This window comes from Tachypleus tridentatus, chromosome 11 (genome assembly GCF_004210375.1).
Source record: "Tachypleus tridentatus isolate NWPU-2018 chromosome 11, ASM421037v1, whole genome shotgun sequence".
NCBI classification, from domain to species: Eukaryota; Metazoa; Arthropoda; class Merostomata; order Xiphosura; family Limulidae; genus Tachypleus; species Tachypleus tridentatus.
Window position 1 is genome coordinate 75,338,890 of NC_134835.1, and position 25,113 is coordinate 75,364,002.

General features: G+C 34.8%; 2 protein-coding genes across 2 annotated transcripts in view; both read left to right on the top strand.

The window, feature by feature from the left end:
- Nucleotides 1-25,113, top strand: part of LOC143232493 (spondin-1-like) — a 481,016-nt gene that overhangs the window by 184,116 nt on the left and 271,787 nt on the right. The gene's annotated exons all lie outside the window — the stretch shown is intronic.
- The window catches only part of LOC143232487 (glutamate [NMDA] receptor subunit 1-like), a 78,569-nt gene that overhangs the window by 45,569 nt on the left and 7,887 nt on the right, over nt 1-25,113 (top strand). The window contains exons 7-17 of the mRNA XM_076468030.1: nt 4,817-4,961; nt 5,298-5,399; nt 5,897-6,002; nt 8,884-9,002; nt 11,843-12,007; nt 12,667-12,901; nt 13,151-13,299; nt 14,581-14,738; nt 16,714-16,886; nt 17,626-17,733; nt 18,297-18,442. Of these exons, the coding sequence (XP_076324145.1) occupies nt 4,817-4,961; nt 5,298-5,399; nt 5,897-6,002; nt 8,884-9,002; nt 11,843-12,007; nt 12,667-12,901; nt 13,151-13,299; nt 14,581-14,738; nt 16,714-16,886; nt 17,626-17,733; nt 18,297-18,442 (1,606 nt within the window). The remainder of the gene's footprint in view (nt 1-4,816; nt 4,962-5,297; nt 5,400-5,896; nt 6,003-8,883; nt 9,003-11,842; nt 12,008-12,666; nt 12,902-13,150; nt 13,300-14,580; nt 14,739-16,713; nt 16,887-17,625; nt 17,734-18,296; nt 18,443-25,113) is intronic.

Sequence of the window (25,113 nt, forward strand, 5' to 3'; positions counted from 1 at the left end):
AACTCCCTTCTCGAACAATTCGGTTTTCGAATATATTGTTTGAGAAAAAAAAATGTCTCGGTTCCCGAATCAAGCTGTCGTGGCCCGAACCCAGGAAATAACCCAACTGATGATCCAAACGACACTTCGACTATTTTTGGCCCACGCCAAGCTTGCCCAAAATTTTACCCGCACCTGTCGCTCAGTCCACACCCCCGCTAAAATTTGCTGTGAACGTTCTTGTTTTTCTTTTTGTTTTTGTTGTTGTTTTTCTCAATTTTCTGATTAAATAAGCCACCATGGGGTCAAAGAAGGATAATTAAAGCAGCAAACCAAAAAGAAAAGTTGTTAGAGCCACAATAGAGGTAAAAAAAGATCTCATAGCGAAGTATGAGAGTGGTGTTCGCGTGTCTAACTTTGCTACACAGTTTGGTATGACGAAGTCTACAGTCTGCACCATACTGAAAAATAAAGAGGTCATCAAAGGAGCTGATGTTGCAAAAGGAGTGACAGTGCTTAGGAAATAAAGATCACAAACAGTGAAAGAGTTAGAAAAACTGTTGTTGATTTGGATAAATGAAAAACAGTTAGCCAGTGATATAGAATTTCTGAGACCATCATTTGTGAGAAAGCAAAGCAGTTGCATGCTGACCTCCTGAAAAACACCCCTGAGTGCTGATACAAGTGATGCCTTTAAGGCTAGTAGGGAGTGGTTTGAAAAATTTAGAAAGAGAATTGGCATACATAGTGTGGTGAGACATGGGAAGGGTGCCAGTTCTAACAAAGACGCTGCTGATAAATTTGTTAGAGAATTTAAAGACTATGTAGAAGCTGAGGGTTTTATTCCCCAACAAGTGTTCAACTGTGATGAGACAGGCATCTTTTGGAAGAAAATGCCAAAGAGAACCTGCATCACCAAGGAGGAGAAGTCATTGCTAGGACACAAGCCAATGAAGGACAGGCTAACTCTATTGTTATGTAGTAATGCAAGCGAGGACTTAAAACTTAAACCTTTGCTTGTGTACCATTCTGAGAACCTGAGGGTTTTTAAGAAAAACAATGTAATGAAAAGTAAACTAAATGTCATGTGGAGGGCTAATAGTAAAGCATGGGTAAGCAGGCAATTTTGTATGGAGTGGGTCCATGAAGTGTTTGCCCCAAGTGTAAAGAATTACCTTATGGAAAAACAGTTGTCACTCAAGGCCCTTCTTGTGATGGATAATGCACCTGCTCACCCATCAGACTTGGAGGACGGATTGGTGGAGGAGTACAGTTTCATTACGGTGAAGCTCTTGCCCTCTAACACGACTCCTCTCATTCAGCCCATGGACCAGCAGGTCATATCGAACTTTAAGAAACTCTACACAAAAGCACTGTTTCAAAGGTGCTTTGAAGTGACTTCTGACACAGAGTTAACCCTCAGAGAGTTCTGGAAAAATCACTTTAATATCCTCCATTGCTTGAGGATCATAGACAAAGCCTGGAGGGATATGTCTTTGAGGACCATAAACTCAGCTTGGAAAAAATTGTGGCCAGACTCAGTAGCAGATAGAGACTTTGAAGGCTTTGAGGCTGAGCCTGTTGTCGAGGATATTATCTCACTAGGCAAGTGTATGGGCTTGAATGTGAGTGGTGATGATGTGGAGGAGTTGATGGAAGACCACAACACTGAGCTCACCACGGAAGAACTCCAAGACCTTCAGAAGGAGCAGCAACAGAAGGCAACTACGAGGTGTCTTCAGATGATAAGGAGGGAAGGAAGGATGTACCTAGTTCACTAATCAAGGAAATGTGTGAAAAATGGGGAGAGTTACAAATTTTTGTGGAAAAATTTCACCCTGACAAAGCTGTAGCAAACCGCAGCATAAACCTTTTCAATGACAATGCCATCTCTTACTTCAGAATCATATTAAATTGCAGGCAGAAACAAACCTCATTAGACAAGTTTTTAGTGAAAAATAGGCCCAGTGAGTCTCAAGCAGGTTTAGCGGTGCAAAGAGACAGAAAAGAGAAAGAACCCCGGAAGGAGAGTTACCTGACGTTTTTATGGAAGGTGGCTCCCCTTCCAAACAATAATAACCCTCCTACTCTCTTCACTTACGCTATCAGCTCTCCTCAGCACAGGTAAAGTGCAGTTAAATTTTCATTTATTGTTTTCCTATTGTGTTTATAGTTTTTGTGGTTGACTTTATGCACGAACGTATTATTATACAGATATAAATAATAAATATTTTTACTTCAAATGCTTCATAATGCGTAATTTCTGAAGGTCTGTAACGGATTAATTCAATTTACAGTATTTCTTATGGGAAAAATTGATTCGGTTTTCGAACAGCCATCTGGAACGGATTAAGTTCGAGAACCGAGGTATCACTGTATATACAAAAACTTCACGAACTCACAAACAATAGTCAGTCTTCTATTTAGTCTGGAACTAAATATTTTATCGATGATCCAGATCCACGACAAGCAAATTAATTCTGAGTTGATATTGTTACACTTCTCTTGACGAAAAGGCTAGCTAGCTCTATTCTCTCTTGTCTTCAAGCCGATAAGATATCCGATGCCCTCGTACCTATACTAACGTTATTGAATTGAGCACAAAGCTACACAATGGGCTATCTGTGTCTTGCCCACCTCGGGTATCGAACCCGGTTTTTAGCATAGTAAGTCCGCAGACATACCGCTGAGCCACTGGGGGCTGCTGACGTCCGAAGTTAATTCTGTGAAGTTGAACGGTTTACAATGTTCGAAATCTATAATAAATGTTTCTTTCAAATTATATGGTTTTCCGATTAATAAGCGTTAATCACAGTTACAACTTCCGAGGCTTATAGTATAGTGACTGTTGCTGATCAACAATGTTATTCTGTCTTTTGGCGCGTTGATTTATTATCTTTAGGCGAAGTTCTCGAAATTTCATTAAATAACAACGCAAAACATATATTGCTGACTCTTGTTCTCGAAAATTTTCTATTAATTTAGAGGACATGCTGAACTTGCTTAATATAAATTTAACAATATAAGGTGCATATATTTCTGAATATATATTAAACTGAAACAAACACAAATACTAAAATCATAGTAAATATGTTACAATTCTCAATAATTTAGCTAATTATAACGTAAATAAAGAGAACATAAAGCTTCTTTATGGTATTTTAATGTCAAAAGCATTTTGACTGAACAGCTCATCTTATCATGTGACAGCCACAGCCAATATAAAATTGCAGTGGAACGGTATGTAACAGAAATACAATCTGATGACCCTTTTCGACGCAAAATATGCGTATATTCAATTCATAGAAAAAATATGTTCATTTTAGAGATTTATGATATCTGATACAAGGATATCCCTTGTGCTTAATGATATTACAAAAAAAGGAATCTAGGTCATCCAGAAAGAAACCTACAACAAGTCGTACTCTAATCATAGTAAGAATCCACGTACACAAAGGTCATTGGTAAAAATCATTCATATGTTCAAGGGTACATTTCATAACACAGTTAAGGACTTCCATCTGGAAACAAGACAAGCAGGATGTGAATTCACCACGGTAATGGTTTAAGACAGGTTTCCAGTTTGTTCGTTCCATACCTTCAATAGCTGGAGAAGGAGATGGGTTTTCAAACTATTTTATACAAAAGCATACCAGTCAAGCCAACGGATAAAGTACCAATAGGTTTCTGTGCGACTGAACTGTTGAAACCGACATCCTCGTATAATAGTTGGATTATGGAAAGTGTTTATAAACATGTGTATGCTTTGGGTATAACAGATATACAACAAAGCCTTTTGTATTTGAAACTGCATGTAGGACTATTGTAAGAGCAAATGTGGTCGCATGGATTGTAACAACGTCATGAAGCTCCAAAATCGTTCCAAAATAACGCACTTCATTAGACATGTGTATTAATGACGGCGACAGTTGATTGATTGATTTGAATTAACCTGCAACAAAATGGACTATCTCTGCTCTGCCCACCACGGGTATCGAAGGCTGGTTTCTAGTGGTGGGAGTCCGCAGACATACTGCTCTGTCACTGGGAAGTAGGCAGCAAGAAACGTTTTAATACATGTATAACATTTCTTTAGAAATGTTCTACTTTAATGTAATTTATCTAAACAATAAAGTTTTTTCTTTATATTTTTTAGGAAAAACAAGTTAAAATAAGCAAACATAAAAAAGATTATGGAATTCATATCAGTGTGAATTTATTTAAAATGAAAGGAAAATAAAAATCGGAAAATAATCCTTAAACAATAAATTGCATTGGTTCTTTGTTTTGAAGCACAAAGGTACATATTGGGCAAAATGTGATCTGCCCATCAGGGGTATCAAAACCAGAATTTTAGCATTAAATCCCTTAAAGCCTAAGACTGAGTATTTGGGGCTTGAAATAATAAAATTTCTGGTTTTAAGAAATGGCATATCGTAATTCAGTTACGCATTGTATTTAATCTGCTTCAAGTGTCGCTATTAGAAGTAGCTTTATTTGACATTGTCAAAACCGTATTTATAAATTACTAATTTTAGGTACACTTTTAAGAAATAATACAGCAATTGAATATTCATTACAGTGAACGTCTAAGCTTAGAAACCAAGCGAAATGAAAATAAAATAAACATTTAGGGCAACGTCTATTTTCTACTATTGCTTGCTAACACAATTCACGTTTAATCTATGTTTCAGTACAAATATTATATAAGGAAGCTAATTTTAATTCAAATACCTAAAACTGTGTTTTACTGGTGTCTCTTGTGTTTACTTTTAATGAAAAGATCACATCATCATTTTTACGTGTTTCCTGAACATAGACACTGCTTATGTTTCAGGTACTTAAAGGCTCAAAGTTTACTGTATGGAAGAACTGGTAGAGTAGCTTTCGACGAGAAGGGTGATCGTCTTAACAGTGAGTACGACATTGTAAATATTGTAGACGGGCAGACCGTAAAGGTTGGACAATACACATTTTCCAAGGTAAGGCCACCTATCGGTATAGAATAAAGAGTACCCTTAGAATTTGTGCACTTAACCCTCTTTTTTAAAAATTATTAGACAAAAAAAATGTTTTTCTTGAATTGAGTAATACAAAAAATTTTTTCATACTATTTAGGTTTAATCATGTACGATTTTTTATACGTTCAGTCCAAAATAACAAGTCCTTATCCATTATTAGATAGAATATATGTTTAATATAATCACGTAAATAACTGTATGCTATCTGTGTACTTATTAATTCGATCATTAATATTGTCGTTACATGTTTTATATTACCTGGGTTTAAATATGTCACCATGTAAATTTCCTTTTAAGGCTCAGATGAAAATGAACCTCAAACTCAACATCAACAGCATCAAATGGCCTGGCGGCCACACAACAAAGCCCCAAGGATATGTTGTCCCCACTCGTTTACAGGTTTAAGTTTTTGTTTATCTTTCGTGTAAGTTGCAATAAATAAAACCCAATGGAGGATCAGCTGACACTTTCAAATTTAGAAATTATTTGCAGTAAGTTTGATTCAGGTTTAGCTAAAGACTCTTTTAGTGGAAATATGGATCTAATAAATGTTTTATTGGCGTTCCTAAATATTAGTTACACAATCTATCAATGAAAAATTTGAATCGAATGTTCTAATTCTACGAAAATTTGATAACAAAACTATTGAAAGAAAATTTGTATAGCCAATGAGAATGATTTATATTTACCTTAATATATTCTCTGTTTAATAACAAACAGTTTCAACTTATTCTAGTTTGAGTTTTCAATACGGTAGTTCGGTATATTATTAGTTTCAAATTCTTTAGTGTTTTTAAAGTATAACTTTTTATTAGTCATAATCAAACCTTTGGAAAACATTAAAAAATCAAATTTTAAGTTTTGTAATGTGTTGATATAAATATATTTTTCATAAGGTGGTTACCCTGGTGGAAAAACCGTTTGTTTGGGCAAGACCTGTGGATAGCAAGGAAGACTGTAAAAAAGATGAAATCCTATGTCCACGAGCCAACAGTTCACTAAGTAAGTGTTACTTTAACGTAAAGGAAGGCAAAGCGAAATACTTACAGTACTTTAATGGATACTGTTAGATTTTAAAATAGCCTAACGCTGAATTAGGTTATGATTTAGATTTAGAAGTTTATTATTTGTCGATATGTATCCAATTTATAATAGCTGCTAACAAGATTGATGAACATGGCTTTCTTTCTTAATGTATTTTGATATACAAACAATAACCCAATTTAAAATAACAGTTATTATAAATCGCGATTCATGTTTAGAAGTTTAGCAAACTTACCAACAGAGTCTTCTATTTGATCCGAAACGTCCCTCATATCTTATCGAGGGTTCACGATAAGCATATTAATTTTAAATTAATGTATGATGCAATTCACCTAACCGGGATTTACCTAGCTATGTATTCTTCTTTCTTTGCCAGTCACATATTGAGTTTTTTCACTGATGAAGTTATGTAATATTTTAGTGAAAATACTAATGTCCAATGTGAATCCACTGGAATTAAATGGTTGGTAATGCTCGAAATGAATAAATGTTCCTGGTTAAATATCTGAAGTTCACGATTATTAAGCATTAATCACAGCTATAGCTTCCGAGGTTTATAATATACCAACTGCAACAAACCAACAATGTATACTGTCTCTTAGCGCGTCGCGTTGTTTACATTTGTAGGCGTGAAGAGAAGGTTCTTAGAAATTTCTGTCTCCACAACAATATAGACGATATACTACTGATTACGTACACATATATATATTGTTAATTCTTACACACGATAATGTACAATTTTACTGAAAGGCAGGAATTTTAGAATACAGATTTAACAGTATAAGTCATGTACATTTATAAATATAAAATTAACTTAAACCTCAATATTTAAACAAATATATAACAGTAAATCAGTCACAATACCAAGCAAGTATAACTAGGTAACATGCGTTGTTTTTTGGGCTGAGCGGGTTGACATTATGGGCCTGACGTTATTAGATTATACTGGTACTACAAGCTTTGAATATAAGTTGATAGAAATAAGTAAAAACATTTTTCAAAATTCATAATGTGTATTATCTTGAAAGCTGTTACTTCCAACATATAAAAATAGGAGGAAAATCCCACTCTTCGTTGTAATAACTACGTTGTATGGTTGGGGATGAAGTGTAACTCGAAAGAGAGAAACACTAAAAAAGAAACAAATACAAATTGAACATAGATCTACAACACAGAAATTGGAAACCAGTAAGAAAGAAAAAAGATTTTATTTCTTTTTAAACAAAAAACATTTCGAGCTTTGCATACTACAAATTTAATTTTAATTGCAACAAATATTACATATATATACACACACACACATAAAATTATATAAGTTACGCCAACATAGTAACGACTGTTCAGTTTGAGCTGTTGTCTCTTTTAGAATAAGTCATAAATAATATTTTAACGTGTGATCTCCAAGATATCTTCTGCTAGTGAAGGACATTAAAATCACCAAATATGGCCTCTCAACGAAAGGTAAGAAACCAAACTCATCGAACTATCATACTTATGTTCTTATTTAAACTACGCTTACATTTTTTCTAACATTTTCATATTTGTGCTCGATAATAATAAGAAAAGAACAAAATGTGAAATAAAACACAGTATGGTTGCTTGTTCGTTTTTAAGAGGAAAGCTACACAGTGGATTGTCTGTGCTGTGTCCAACACCGATACTGAATCCATAATTTTAGCATTATAAGCCCTTAAGCTTACTGATGAGCCACGAAGAGACAATATGACCGCAAATCGTGAATTTTCGGCAATTTTTACACATGTAGAAAAGTTTATACTTCGTTTTTGCTTCTTTTTTTTTTCAAACTGGAGCGACTGAAGTGAACTCGCATCATATGTTACTTAATAATTAAATTATAAATTGGAAATGAAAATAACATGATTGACTGCGCCGATATTTCATTTTGCGATTTGTTTTCTTTGTTTGTTTCTATAATAAATTATACTAAGAAATGCGTTCAATAAATTTCTGTCGCAAATTACATGATATTTAAAATTTCACAGCAAATTAACATGGATTGACTTCAGAAACGAAACAAAATTTCTCAACGTGGATAATGGTGTAGTTTAAGATATGTCAGAAAAGAAATTGTTTCTTTTTTGTAGTTAAGCGCAAAGCTATACAGTGGTTAGCTGTGTTCTGCCCACCAGGGGCACCCAAAGCTTGTTTCTAACGTTGTAAGTCCGCAGACATATCGCTGTACTACTAGGGAGTTAGAAAACGAAAGCACAATTTAAATGAGTGTGTACAATATTCAGCACATCGCCAGTCGAGTGTGTGTGTTTTCTTATTGCAAACCTTCACTGAACTATCTGCTGAGTCCACCGAGTGAGTACAACAAAGAAAATCTAAGAAAAACTTAGATTTGACAGAGTAATGTACAAACTCGACTAACAACTTAATTAAGCCTTATTTGAAAGTCCACATTTAACGTCCGCTTTAAAATAATTCAGGTAACTAAATGTATTTTGGATTACAAAACTATATTTTAATGTTAAGCCTAAAAGCTGTTTGTGTTATTTTTCAGTTTTATTTTGTTATTTAGATTAAAACATCACAGCTTTTTAATTTTTTTCATTTTTAGAACATTTTAGATATATAGACTTTCAACAAGAAATACAAACACAAATTACAAAATACGGGAAGTTCTTGATAAATTTGTTTGTTACGGGTATATGATGTATCTGCAGTTTGTATATATATATATATAACATATATTTATTATAATAGCGGTCTCTCAACAATGGGAAGGTAAATTTAAGTACGTTGTATTAATTACCACAGTGACCATCATTCTTAATGAGTTGAGAATCATAAGCATGATAATATACTTTTCTAGCACCATCCTATTGTTGCCGTGGTTACTGTATAGACCTGCTGCAGAAGTTAGGGTATGACCTGAACTTCACGTACAATCTTTACCAAGTGGAAGACGGCCAGTATGGCAACTTAGAATATGTAAGGAACTTTTACAGCTAAGTAATATACATGATTCCCACGTAAAAGCCAAGATATTTATTATTTATTTAAATACGACCATCCTATCGTATTAATTTCGATTTTTTAAAGAAATTTCCAAGTTTCTACACAGGCAGAGTAGTGTAAAAGTTGTGGAATATTAGTTATATTATAATTTATGCACGCCATACATGAAACAATGCAACGAAAACTTGCGTTAGGCAATATTTCATTGGTGACATTCATAAACTGTAATAAAGAAAAACCAGTACTTTATATGCTTGTAATGTTGAATGGGCCACTAAAGTGCTTATATTACAATAAATGAAACAAGCCTGCCATATAATATTGGATGCTTAAAGAATCATGTTCTACCGTTATTGAGCCCAGAAAATGACATAGTGAATCTTAGTATATCATTCCTTATTTTACTGAACATATATACAACAAATTATGTCTGGATGCCATCTCATAATCTATGTGTCAGCCTTAAATAAAAAGCTCATCTTAACCGCCATGTGCACATTACACTACAAGAGGAACGAATCTGTGTAAGCACTTTAAAAAATAATAGTAGCTATTTAGACCAGTGTTTCCAAAAGAGTGAACCACGACCCTCCTGGGGGCCGTGAAACGTTCCGGTAAGATGTAAAAGAAAAATTGGACCGAAAACAAAGATGTTCAATTAATTTTAATTCTAAACAAATAATAAGCCTGTAAAATTATGTTGAGTTAATCAAATGATACAGTAAGTCGCAAGGAGATGTTAGTTTTTATTATGGAACTGTTTTTCAATCACTATGCTAGAGTTACAGGTTGGGGGAGCTTAAACTTTTTTTATTCACATCAAGGGAAACTCAGACTGAAAGCGTTTGCGAACCACTGACCTAGATTAAAACTACAAAATGTTATTGCTTCATATTTTTCAGCAAGGTTTCTTGACATTCAAATGGAAAAGCCCTTTTTAATGATAATGCAACTACCCAGAAAATTAGCCGTTTATACGTTTTCCTGGCCTCCAGAATCTTATGATGTACCATGTCTTAACTAGTCGTTTAAATGGATGTTTTTCTTGCATCTAGAACCTTATCACGTACCAGCAACAACAATACTTGGCAGGAGTATCGGTTTGAGATCTTCCAAAGTGAAACCTTGGGGGATTACTGGGGATACTCGAAAACTTTACTTTCTTTTCACCCCTTTCGTGGTGGTGATGTGGGCTGTACTTGAATTTTTATGGTTTAGGCTTACATAAAGAAGATTTTGTTGACATAGCAGATTTGAAGATGCCTCAAGCAGTCAGGAAGAGTCCAAAAGCCATGAGCAAAGGACGCACTGACTTCATCAATCAAATGGCTCTGGTGGGACAAAGGATTTTTCATAGCGATATGAATCTATAAACCCAAAACAAGAGAATTTTGCTGTGGAATAAAATGGGAGTGTTCCGAGAAACCCTACTTTCATGGTCCAGGCGCCGAAATAAAAAGTATTCCCATGCTGTACCCGAGAAAAGTCCTAAACGGAAAAGAACGTCAGTGGTTGAGAAGACAAAGGTTAGTTTCTCAGAAGATGGTTGGGGTTGGAACATTGTTAGCTTGGGAAGCCCAGAACGTAATCGTCGTCTTATCTGTGATCATGGTAGGTTAAGTCAAAGTGATAGAAGTCTACAAATAGTGTAGGTTCAACGGGTATAGGCGTGTGGGGCCGGAGTAGTTGTAGCAAGTTGTTCTTTAAAGTTTGACAGTATCTGTGTGGGTTTTCCTCTCGCGTGCAGCTTGGATTGTGTGCACTGTTTGTCAGAGGTACAAATATCTGTTGATAACGTTGCATCTTTCATTTCCAAGAAGTCAGTCTGAGTGGTTTGGTTAGTTGCGGAAGTTTTTTGGCTTATTTGCGTAAATTGGTGGGCACTGGACAAAGTAGTGTGTTTTGGCACTTGTGTCGGAGGGTTGAATAATTGTCGATTATGTTATGCGGTTGTAAGTGATAAGGCTTTTCGACTTTGAAGTGAAAGTATTGGAAATAGTACCCGTGATTGAGGATAGGATCTGCTGTTGTTTTATATAGTGTGAGTATCTTCATAAACTGGATAGTTTTGTTAATTACGATAGTGTGAAGATCTCCATGAACAGGGTAGTTTTGTTAGTTAGGAAACTGAGAAGATCTTCTTGAACTGGGTAGTTTTATTAGATAGGATAGATAGTGTGAAGATCTTCATGAATTATGTAGTTTTGTTAGTTAAAATAGTGTGAAGAAATTTATGAACTAGGTTGTTTTGTTAGCTAGGATAGATAGTGTGAAGATCTTTATGAACTAGGTAGTTTTCTTAGTTAGGATAGTGGGAAGATCTTCATGAAGTGGGTAGATTTATCAATTAGTTGGGAGCGGATACAGTAAACTGTGTTTAACTTTGTGTTGGCTGATTGTTCTAGAGAATGTCTGATTTATTCAGGTGTAATGGCAAGGTCGACGCCTCTGAGAAAAACTGTGAAAGGTGAGGTTTACTTTTATGGGCCAAGCAGGTCACATGTGGAAAGGATATCCACGAACGACAAACACATGTTAAGTCAGCATGGCCTGAGGGCTGGATAAAAATTCCTCCCCGTCATAGGATTCTCGTCTTCGTGAGATCGATGGATGCTCTAGATCTGTAATGGTCGATGAAGGCGCTGATTTGACACAGAGAGAAATCACTGGGATATCAGGCACCACTTGTTAATTAGCTGTTTATATGAATGGTTCCCTTGCTTCTAGAACCCTAACATGTACCTTGTTTTCTTGACATCTAGAACCTTACTATGTACCATGTGTTTCTAACATATATCTTCATTCTAATGTAGGTGAATGACTCTAACAAGAAATACTGGACAGGAATGATGGGAGATCTAGTTTATGAAAAAGCAGACATGGCTGTTGCTCCTCTCACTATCAATCCGGAAAGATCTCAAGTCATCGAGTTTACTAAACCTTTCAAATACCAAGGAATTACCATACTGGAGAAAAAGGTAGTAAAAATCCGTTGAACATTGAAAATATTACCTGACCTGAATGTATAGTATGAGGAATAAATGCTGAAGTGATAATTAAAAGTCTATGACAAAAATCAGTGATTGAAACTTGGTCTTGAATACATAATTTAAAAACTGCAAAAATATTTTTATATTTATTTCAGTTAGCTATTGGTGGACAAAATTTTAAGTAAATTAATAGTAGATATTGTATTATGTGTGATATTCTTGAATGCTATGTGATTTATTATATTATTAATCTACTACTTGATTTATATAATCTTAATTAATGTTGCATAACGAATATCATAGATAGATACTTCAAAACATATTGTTATTCATTAATGATATGTTATGGATACTAGTGACTACTATATGGCGTATAGAATTAGTAAATGTTGCGTTACGTATGGTACTGGTGTATAGAATTAGTGAATGTTACATTATGTATATAGTACTGATGACTACAGTTTAATTTTACACTATTAGTGAAACAGTGTAGTTTGTAACATTAGCGAATCTTAAGTTTGTAAATTGTTTGAGAACAAAACAGTCATTGAGACGTGTTATTGAAGTAAACACATTTATCTCACGTGTAACAACTCATAAAGAATATATACATATAAGTATATGCACCATTGTTGTTTTTTTCTTAGCAACCTAAAAGTTCAACCCTAGCTTCCTTCCTTCAACCTTTCGAACAGACCCTTTGGATTTTGGTGATGATTTCCGTTCACGTTGTTGCATTAGCTTTGTATCTTTTAGACAGATTTAGTCCATTTGGACGCTACAAACTACCAAACAGTGATGTCACAGAAGAAGACGCCTTAAATATGTCTAGTGCCATCTGGTTTGCTTGGGGAGTGTTACTCAACAGTGGGATTGGAGAAGGTAGAAAAGAAATCATAAACGCTAATGGATAACATATTGGCAAAAAAAAAAAAAAAAATATCTAACTTGTTTTATTTCATTATTTAATTAAACTCGTAGGTTTAAGTTGAAATAAAGTTCCATACTTTGTTTGAGAGATATTTAAAGTAAAGGTCTGAGGTTTTGTTTTTAGTAATGTTGACTTATGTTATTCATATAACAGTCTTCTATTTCTGTTTTCGTATGTGAAATATGACTAATTTGTTACAGGTACCCCTCGCAGCTTTAGTGCCAGGGTATTAGGAATGGTATGGGCAGGATTCGCTATGATTGTTGTTGCGTCGTATACAGCCAATTTGGCTGCATTTCTTGTTTTAGATCGTCCTGAGACATCGCTTACTGGGATAAACGATGCCAGGGTAAGTATTTATATACGTATACATATATCTATATTACTGTTTTTAACGATACTCGAGTAAGTATATATAGATATATTACTGGGATAAATGATGCACGGATATCATTGTTTGTTTTTCTAATTTCGCGCAAAATTACACAGGGCTATCTGCGCTAGGCGTCTCTTATTTAGCAGTACAAGACCAGAGGGAAGACAGTTAGTCATCATCACCCACCGCCAACTCTCGAGCTACTCTTTTACCAACGAATAGTGGGATTGACCGGAACATTATAACGCCCCCACGACTATCATGCTTGGTGTGATAGGGATTCGAAACCGCGACCCTTTGTCAACATTACAGTTTAAAGTCTTATTGAGATACTTTCCTTTTATCATGTCTACTGAATTTAAGCTATTGCGGGTTCACCCATACAATTTCTCAAGCATACTTTACTAGTTGAAATAGTATTTATAACATGTATTTTTCCCGCTAACATGAAACGTTCGGTAAAACTTAAGCTAGAGATAAGTTGCTTAAGTTTTACCGAAAGTTTGATGTTAGCGAGGACAATGCATGTTATAAATATTATTTCAATATTTATATTCAATGTATTAGTTTAATCACTCAATTTAACCAAAGTATTGTTTTCAATATATTAAGAAAATTGCAGTGTTTGTTTGTTTATGAATTTCGCACAAAGCTACTCGAGGGCTATCTGTGCTAGCCGTCCCTAATTTAGCAGTGTAAGACTAGAGGGAAGGCAGCTAGTCATCACCACCCACCGGCAACTCTTGGGCTACTTTTTTACCAGCGAATAGTGGGATTGACCGTCACATTATAACGCCCCCACGGCTGAAAGGGCGAGCATGTTTGGCGCGACCGGGATGCGAACCCGCGACCCTCAGATTACGAGTCGCACGCCTTAACACACTTGGCCATGCCGGGCCTTTAAGAACCTTGAGCTAAGTGTTTAGACATTTATAATTTCACATATGGATGCTGTATCATTTTACACCACTTGGAGATTAAATATGACGTTGTCGTTTGCAAAAAAAAAGTTCTTTATTTTGTTTACTTCGTTGTTATTTTTACACGAAATGTTGTTTTTTTGCGTTCTCGCATTTGTCAGATTTCGAACTTATTAAATTACTACTAATGTTTTAATGACATAAGGGAAACTATAAGATAATTTACACATACATGAAGCACTGAGTACCATATAAATCGCAAAAAAATTATTTTACAAAACCAAAATTTCATCATGAAAATATATTTAATACGCTCATTGTTTGTGGTTTACAGCTTCGTAATCCTTTAGAGAACTTCACCTATGCTACAGTAAAAGGAAGTGCAGTTGATATGTATTTTCGACGCCAAGTGGAACTTTCAAACATGTATCGAACTATGGAAGGTAAAAATTATGACTCAGCAGAAGCGGCCATCGATGCTGTGAAATCTGGGTAAGATTATTATTGTCTTTTTGTGTGTTGATGTCCTTTTGAAGGCAGAGATATCCAAGTGGTCAAGAATATATATTTATACAACCATAAGTAAAGAATCTCAACTGATCCAATATCTCCAGATTTCTAACTTCCTCAAAAAGTGGTGACTCTCTTCAGAATGTTTATTTACTGTAGAATTTTATGTAAAGGTACACAACGTCTATCTGTGCATAGCAATCCTTAAATTTGAATTGTTAGACTAAAAGGGGGCAAGTTAGTCACCGACACCAACCCCCAATTCTTGGGATATTTGATTTTTTCTTTTCGTAAAAAAGGAAATTCGACTGTTATATTTAGAACATATCCATGACACCAAAGTGTGGAATGTGAGAACAGGACTCAATGTCTGATCATGCTAACGTCTAGACTACCCTATCTCTTTCCGAATGTGTTTTTTTTTTATACTATACAAAACCTATTTATATTTACACTAATAGATATGAAACCATATCAAAACTATGTCAGACTTGAAAAGTCCCCCAGTGGGACAGCGGTAAACATAATTCAAACAATAAATAAAATTATTATCATTTTGCCATAAGTGTTAAAATTAAGTAACAAATAATTAAAGAATCAACAGCAGAGGTTAAAAGTGAGTTTTCAAACACAGGAATGCAGCTTAGCAAACATAAATCTTCCATAATCATATAAAGACGTTAGAAGAAAATCACATTAAATAAAAACAAATGTCAACCAGAAACTCTGGAACGTTATTTATTTGTATCCGATATCTTACAATGAAAGTTTCGTTAAGAAATCAAGCAAAGCATATACACATGTCAATTTAGAGATTTCAAATAGAACAGTGTATTTCTAACATTACTTACTTCTGTGAAGAAGAGAAGTTTATCTCATACAATGTATTCTTGCTCAAAACACGCATAGCAGTGAAGATATATTAAAATTGCCGAATTCAAAGTCGTTTTATTGTTTCAAAAATTTCGCTTAAAGCTACAAAAAAGAAGAAATATTCACATAGCTGTTACTATTTTGTTAAATGATACACTAATCTTATTTATTTTAGTTCACTTTTACCTGATTTCACCAATATTGTTATTTCTAGGATTAAATTTAGTCTCAACATATCTAATTATTCTTCTTGTGTAGAGTTTATTGCATTCACTTTGTAATAATAAGACTATTGATAAATACAGCACGAGTTTAAGCACTGAAGGAAATTTAAGACAAATTAGAACTATAATCACACCACACTTCATAACAGAGGAATGATGAGATTTTTAGTGGAAATAGGCTTGGCGTAAGATTTTCTATAAATGGTTAAGTCATCCACTCATTTTTTATACCCCTCGTAGTGTCTGTAAAGGTAGTTCTTTATATTAAGCTGAGTAATCAAGCGTAAATTTCATGATTTGATGCAACAGGTAACTTTAAGAATAAGTGAAACTCAACTAAAGACAAGATATTGATTTCAAACTTCAAAGATTCCATCAGCAAACCGATACGATGTCGTTAGTTGTTTTTTGTCGTATTGTAACCACAACTAGTTGACTTTACACTTCAATGCATCCATAAAAATAGAAAAACCATCCTATTCTCCTAAAGAGAAAGCTCTGTCATGTTTGTACTCGTCTTTCTCAAATATAAGTTAAATAATTTAAAAATTACTATCAGACTAAATTTTATAATGTAAATAAATGACGTAAAAACCTCAGAGAAACTTTTCGAGGGTATGTAAAGGATATAAAGAAAGGTGTGCAACCGACAGTTTGATAACCGAATAAACAAAAATTATGTGTTATACAATACATGTCCTAAGATGTCAGTTCAATGGCTGTACATCGTTCTCATTCCCCCCCCCCAGATTATCCAGAGTCTGTATTAAGGAATAACAAATGGTGTTAATCTCATCTCATGATATAATAAAGTCTTAATGATGTATTATTGACTAATGATCATTTCGATGTTAACACAGAGAACTTAATGCTTTTATCTGGGATTCCTCTCGGCTGGAGTATGAAGCCGTTCAATCCTGTGATCTGGTGACAGCAAGAGAACAATTCGGCCGTTCCGGATACGGAATAGGACTGCAGAAAAACAGCTTCTGGGCTGACCAAGTTACTTTAGCCTTGTTACAGATGCATGAAAGTAAGCAAAACCATTCTCTTCTTAATATAGTTTAAGAATAATTACTTCACTACAGTGAAATGTAGTAGGGTTACAAAATATACAGAGTGTTGTTTGGTAAGACCATTAAAACTTGTTTCTTGTAGCGAATCGCTTGTCGTCAATGAATATCTGATATTGTAATATCCGTTGGATGATCATTGGTTAAGGCGTTAATAAGTAGGCTTTTAATCACCTCGGTATAAAACTTCATAAAACAAAATTTGTACATAAAGCCTTAAAGATATAGTTCTAAGATAATTATACACACCAAGGATAAACTTTTTTCTGTAAAGTAATAAGTCTCTCTTTAACGTTAAGCAGAGAAGTGTGATTAGACACTAAAATTATGTTCATGTGTTTAAGATATCCAGCATTTGTTCATTGAATGCACACTATCCTAATTTTCATCAAATAACGTCATTTAGTTTTATCGTTTTACATGAATAAAACATAATATTTTTTAACTTTATTATTCACCTAAAATACTTGAAAGTTTTTTTTAACACTACAGAGGTAAATATTCGTTCCTGTTAAGGTTAAACATTGAAGATTTAATTTTTCTCACTTACAAAAACAATGTATTTACCTGAAACATTCAGGACTGAAATGTCAATATTTTTTCCTGCTAGAGAAGTGTTGTTTTACGGTAGTGTTGAGGTCTCACGCAAGTTTTGTTTCATTATTCTGATACATGATTTTAGTAAACTGATTTCTTAAGGTGGCTACATGGAGAAGTTGGACAACAAGTGGATATTATCTGGAGATGGTAAATGTGAGAATAGGAATGAAAAGTTTCCTGCTACTCTGGGATTAAAGAACATGGCGGGTAGGAGAACATTGAACACAAATACAATCACAAAGTACTGAAACAAGTGTACAGACACCTTAATACAGACTACTTATTTATTTTATTGTGGCAGAATAGGCTATTTGTTGAAGGTATTTATTTTGAAGGCTTATATATTAGTGTTACAAGCTCGTAAACTAACCGCTGTCCCATGGGAGACAAATGAAAGGTAAATTAACGATAGTGTATTTAAATTAAAAGATTGTAGGGTTGAGTTATTAATATACTATCGACTGTACCAATATAGCAATTATTTAGTGTTGGCGATGCTTTGGATATAATATAAGCCCTACTAAGTCAGTGTCTGTCTTTATACTGAGAGTTTAATCTATAATTATTACACACACAAAATTTTTGGTAGCTAAGAAATAAAGTTCTGAAATTTGGCATTGAACACAATTTCTACATCTTGACTTTAAAATGGAGTAAATCGATCATATAATGTTTTCACACTGATTCAGTATGCATCTTTCACTCTGGTGAGAGAGATAAATGTTTCAATAGACGTTTTTACATTTTCTATCTCTTCTTTTCTCTTATAGGAGTATTTATTTTAGTCGGAGCAGGAATTGTTGGAGGAATAGGCCTAATAATAATTGAGATAATCTACAAAAATCACCAAATTCGTAAACAACACAGGAGGAAAGTGGCTCGGTATGCTGCTGATAAGTGGAGAGGAACAGTAGAGGTAAGGCACCTTCAACAACAATAAGAAGAAGGAATCCTCAATAGCAGCGGCACTTGAAATTCTTTTAGGAAGGAATAGAATAAATTAATCTATGAGATATTTGCTTTCCCTTTTATAAGTCAGATTTTTGTGTGCCAGCAATACCAAGTGTGGGATGCACGTATACTTCCATTTTGTACCTCATCAGGATCTCTACCAGCAGCCTACCCTTGAAATTAGTTTAGCAGCATTAAAATGAGTTAAAAGTGAGGCCTTGAACGCGATCGAATATCGAAAGGGTTTGACTTCTTGAGTCCAAAACTGTAATTAGATCTGAAATCGATCAAAAGATGACTGAGTTATAAGCTAAAACTTTGTACTTAAAATATTCAAACTCAGAGTCGTCCTATGAGCCGCTGAAAACAAACAAACAGAAAGAGTAGACCTAAGTTTCTGATAGTGAGCTTTTGTTCGAATGAAGATGGTGGAAGTAAATTCAAAATATAACATTTTTTTTTTACGAAAATACAGAAAGGTTTGGTTCTTGTTAAGTACAAAGCCACACAGTGGGCTATATGTTTTCTGCCCACCAAGGGTATCGAAAGTCAGTTTTTAGCGTCGTAAGCCTGTAGATTTATTGTTGAGCCGCTAGGGGGGCTAAAGAAAGATTTGTTTATTTCGGAAGAAAACCACTTTGAGCTATCTGCTGTATCCATTCCTGGTAAACGAGCCTCGGATTTTAACGTTATATGCCCGTAAACTTACTGCTGTCTTACTGGGACAAAAACAGAGAAGTAAGATAATGATAGTTCATTTCCAGTAAAGGATAGTAGGTTTAAGTTTTTGATAACCTACTCTCGAATGGGGCCCGGCATGGCCAAGCGTGTTAAGGCGTGCGACTCATAATCTGAGGTTTGCGGGTTTGAAATCCCGTCGCGCCAAACATGCTCACCCTTTCAACCGTGGGGGCGTTATAGTGGGATTGACCGTCACACATTCGTTGGTAAAAGAGTAGCCCAAGAGTTGGTGGAGGGTGGTGCTAAATTAGGGACGGCTAGCACAGATAGCCTTCGAGTAGCTTTGTTCGAAATTCAGAAAACAAACAACCAAACTCTCAAATGGAGGCACATAAAAAGTATTTACTGATGATGATGCTTCGATACAAATAGAATTGAAGGACGTTAGAGATGTATAATATCGATAAAGAAAAGGCTGGCGAGATGACCAGTAGATACTTGATTATTGACCAAGAATTAATTTACTACTAGTACGCTCATGACCGAAACTTTTCATTTTAATATTGCGTCATTTTAAATACACACGTGCTTCAGATATCAGCCAAATGTATTTGTTGAATTTTATTTTTAATGGCTGAATAGGTTTTAATATGCTTTGTGTTTACATGTTTTATTTCATTTATCATATGATAGAATTTCATTACTATTTATTATAATAAATATTATCTCATGTTGGTAGAAAATCTCATGCCAACAAAAAGGGACATTTTTCATGGGTACTTTATCGAAATCCTTTACCATAAGTTATATTCTGACCAACTTGTTCCCCTTTAACAAGTACTGTAATTTTTACTACGACTGTATATTGTACATTCAATAATGATGTATTTCAAAATAGACCAGATGTAACCTAGAGTCGCAGTCTGGTCACGTGTTCAAATTCCAGTCAACGGACATACTTGCCTTTTCAGCCGTGGAAGCGTTGTAATATAACGGTCAATCCCAAAGTGCATTCATAAAAGAAAAGCCCAAAATTTGATGATGAGTGATATTGACGAGCTGCCTTCCTTTTAGGCCATCATCACTAAACCGAAGAATTTTCAAAGTCTCTCTGAGATGTTGTAATTTGTGCCACATCGTTAAATCTGAACCACGTTTAAAACCTGACATGATAGTTTCCTCTACTCGACTTATCGTAGCAACCCCTACCCAACTACATTAAGATTTGTAGCTCCTTCACCGCAGAACTTACACTTATGTTTGCTTGGTTTGGAGCAAAGCCTCACTGAGCTATCCACTCTTTCTAACAGATTAATCGAACCTTTGATTTTAGCGTCCATAAGCTGACCTTTGTCCCAAAGGGGGACACACACACTTAGAGTCAGTTTAGGAGAAAACATCTCTCTTTTAACAGTAGTCAGAGGTGTGGAAACATTCGACTAAATAGTAGTTATTATATTATTTTCTTTCTTTATCCGCAGTCTCTTGTCTTGCGAACGTGAGTTTCTGGACTTACAACGCTAAAATTGGAGGTTTGATTTCCAAGGAAGACAGAATGAAAACACCAGTGTGTTTAAATGTAATTTTCGTTTTATATCATTTTATCGCTCTCACATCATTATTTTTAATTTTCATAATTGTTTACTTTATTTATTCATTTTAATCGTCTAATACACATATAGCGTCACCACATACACTCCTGGCCAAAATCTTAAGGCCAATGAACACAAAGAAAAAAATATGCATTTTGCGTTGTTAGACTCAACCAATTATTTGAGTAGAGCTTGGAAGTATGAAAATAAGAAAAGGGAAAATAAAAATAAAAAACGTTTTTAGCATTTAATAGGGAAAATGTGAACACTGTGAAATTAGCCTAAATACAAGCTGGTCAAAAGTTTAAGACCATACCGAAACGAAGCGTTAATCGGTAAACACGTAACGAAATTTAGTCATTTGTGTTCAAGCATTAGCTGTGTCAACATCTCCCACTGACGTCTCCTGTGTTACATTGGGTAAAAACATGGCAAAGGCTAGAAAGTTGACAGAGTTTGAACGTGACAGAATTGTCGAGTGGCAAAAAGCAAGGTATCTCTCAACGTGTCATCGCTGGTGAGATTAGGCGTAGTAAAACTTCTGTTGCAAATTTCTTAAAAGATCCTGAGGGATACGGAACGAGAATTTCAAGTGGTCGGTCCAAGAAAATTTCGCCGGCGTTGAGCAGGAGGATTCGACAGGTTGTCCGGCAAGACAGCAGCCGATCGTCGAACCAGATTAAGACCCTTACGGACGCAGAATGCAGCTCAAAAACAATAAGACGGCATTTACGAGAGAAAGGCTTTAAAAACCGTAAACGTCTTTAAAGGCCACGCCTCCTTCCACACCACGAAACAGCTCGGTTAAACTTTGCTGAAAAGCACCAAACATGGTACGCAGAAACGTGGACGAAAGTTTTGTTCTCTGATGAGTTATCTTTTCAAGTCCTATCTCATTAATCTTGTGAAAACGTATACGATTATACGGTCGAATCTGTCCAACAAAATGCGTCGCATTGTACAGTTCTATGGATCAGCCCGCAAAAGGTTATTGTGGTAAAAAGTATAGACGACCTTGATCTAAATTTCAAAATATAGAAGACCGTGATGCAAATTTCGTTTTCAAAACTCTGTGAAAATGGCCTTTTGTTTTACCGTACTTTTTTTTTCAACCTTTAATGCTTATCAACTACTTCAAGCGATCATGTTTCTGAAATTGGACTGTATGATATTTGGTACAACAAGGAATATGATACTTTATACTCGTAAAAATCCAATCGATGCATCTATCCAATATAAATTATAACTGTGGGTAGAATACTCTTCGAATTCACAGCATGGTGTTGCCATTGCAGGGCTGATGCAAGAAATTTGGAGTGCAAGGCTTAGGTAGCATCTGCAACAAGGTTTCTTAGAAATTCCTTTCATGACAAAAACTATGATTTTCTATAGACTTACATGATGCAGCAGATGTTATTGATGACAACCGATGACTCGGACTGAGGATGTTGATGGAATATGTGCAACGTTGTTGAATTTAAAAACAATTGCGAAGCGTTATTTCTGTTGGATAAATGTAGCATTGGGGCGGTATCTATTGTATTGTTTTTTTAATTAATGTATTGAACAAATTCAGTTAAAACTCTAGAAATCCACTTGTAGGAACTTTACCCATACTATACTATTTAGTGCTTTATGGTGTTTTTCTGCTTTAATTTCTCGTTTTAAGGTTTTATTTTCGAATAAACTTTTTTCTTAAAGTTAGCTTCTTGCAGTGTATAACTGGAATGAGCATTGATCCTTTCACATGAAGTAGCTGGAAGTTATAACGTGGTTATCTTGTTAACCTCTTTTTACAAGATAGCGTAGTCTGAAGAGTTTTCAAGCTGTAGCCTGTATCTTATGTAAAAGTGCAATGTGTGTGTTGTATGGGATTACAACGCTAGAATCCGGGTTTCAATACTTGCGGTGAGTAGAGCACAGATAACCCATTGTGTTGCTTTGCACTTAATTACAAACATAAAACTAACAAACGATAACAATTACAATAGTCAATCGAAAAGCAGCTTGCTTATCTTTGAAGCTTTTATTAAAAAGAGGAAAAGAAATGACTTTTTAAATTATTTATCCAATGATATATCGTGATTTATTTGGAATTTACCATAAAGGGAACATCAGTACGAAAAGTACATTAATTCACGAACATTTGACAATAATGTTTCAGATTTAATTACCTAAAGTAAAAAATGTCTGGTTATTTGTGTGAAGCAACGTTAAACATCATGTAGTTCTACACTCTAGCTACTCTGTAAATTATGTTCCTGCAACAAAAAACGAAAAAAACAGACAGTTTTCTTTTGACTCCAGATGGAAGAAAAATAAGTTTTCCCAAAAACAACTGGTGTTTGAAACGAACTATTATTTCATTAAAAGTGGTTTGTCAGTTTCGAAAAAAAAAGTAATATTCATCAGTGGTTTTGACAAGCCGAATAGCATTTTTTTTTATTCCCTTTAAAAATCTTTAAAAGAGCAGTGCTTATTAACAGAAGAAAAAATTCACCCCGCAAGCTTATTTACCACTTTACCAAACTCGACAAATTTGTAAAACATTTTTAATCTTGTTGTACTAAATTCGTCTTTGTATTCAAAAGTGGTATCAAAGTGATAAATTAATTAATCTGACTTTACATAATCTGCCATAACTGCATTAACATGAAGGAAAAAAACGAATCGATAAAGATATTTTTGCTTTCATACCAGATGTAATAACCGTAAAAACATGGGGCCCGGCATGGCCTAGCGCGTTAAGGCGTGCGCTTCGTAATCTGAGGGTCGCGGGTTCGCGCTCGAGTCGCGCCAAACATGCTCGCCCTCCCAGCCGTGGGGGCGTTATAATGTGATGGTCAATCCCACTATTCGTTGGTAAAAGAGTAGCCCAAGAGTTGGCGGTGGGTGGTGATGACTAGCTGCCTTCCCTCTAGTCTTACACTACTAAATTAGGGACGGCTAGCACAGATAGCCCTCGAGTAGCTTTGTGCGAAATTCCCAAACAAACAAACAAACAAACAAACAAAAAACATGTGGAGTAAGATGCAGAGAAATTCCTTGACTGTATTGGTGTTAGCGGAGACATAGAAGAAAATGAAAGAACTGGGAATCAGTATGTTGCTAGAAAATTAACAGCCATGTAATTTTCCACCATAGTAATGAAAAATACTTAATTTATGTCATATTTCATATGTGCTACCTGCTAAAACACATTCGAAACACCTTTGCACGTTAGAAAAGTTTAAGTAAATATATTTAATGATAATTTATTACTGTTTTGCACAAACTGCAAGAAGATGCTTTAAACTTTAGGAATGAATCACGATGAGTTCATATTCTATAGTAGATTCAAAAAACGAAAGTTAATTTGCACAAAATTTAAGAGTGTGTCGTGATTTCCTATAGCAAAGCCACATCGAGGTATCTGTTGTGTCCACCAAGAGTAATCGAACATAGATTTTTGTAATAAAGATTTGAACTTGTCTATGTTTAAGGGAAATGAGTTGAAACGGTTGAGCTTATAATAATAACATTTGATAGACCTTTTTATTTGTTCAGCTCCAGAAACCCGCTGGCTAAGATTTAAAAAACCCAAAACGAAGTTGCAAAGAGTCATTTTCTAGTAGAAAAAAAAAAGGATTTATGTTTTCTTTTAACAGACATCCTTGAGAAAAGAAAGTATAAAACTCGTCATGAAATACTATTAAAGTATCTTTTGACATACAGCTTAAGCCAAGATTACATGGAGCCACTTTATATGCTGTTAGGCTATCCTTCAGTTGTTAAAACAACCATATAGCTGAATATAATACATTTTCCATGTGTTAGAAAACTGCATTGCCGTCAAGTGTACATGTCATAAACAACCACATCACACTTTCTATTGGTTCCACACATGCATCAGACATGTGTTTGATAAGAAGGTATGATCTTGAAGTCCGTGAATCTGCACAGGAAGTCCATGATCAGGTAAATGCATTAAACTGCACTCTACTTTATTCCTGTAATGAAACAGCTGTAGGTTAAATGTCTGGTTATTCAGTTAAAAACGACGAAAGGTATTGCACTGTACAAACTGGGGGAGTGGGTATTTAGACATTTGAAATTTCTAGAAACGTCATTATTATGACGAAGAAAAGATAGAGGTAGTTCGATAACGGTACTAGCAAGCGTAATTGGTGAATATCCTCAAGCATTTACGATTAACCTTGGAATACAGATTGATGTTTTGAAAGAAGTAGTTTTGAATACCTTTTTCTGATTTAGACATTTGATTATACCCAAAAAGAAAACTATGATAAAATATTTCATTATAGACAAAAATAAAGCTATGTTCGCAATTTTATAAAATGTTAGATTATGTGTTGTATAAGAT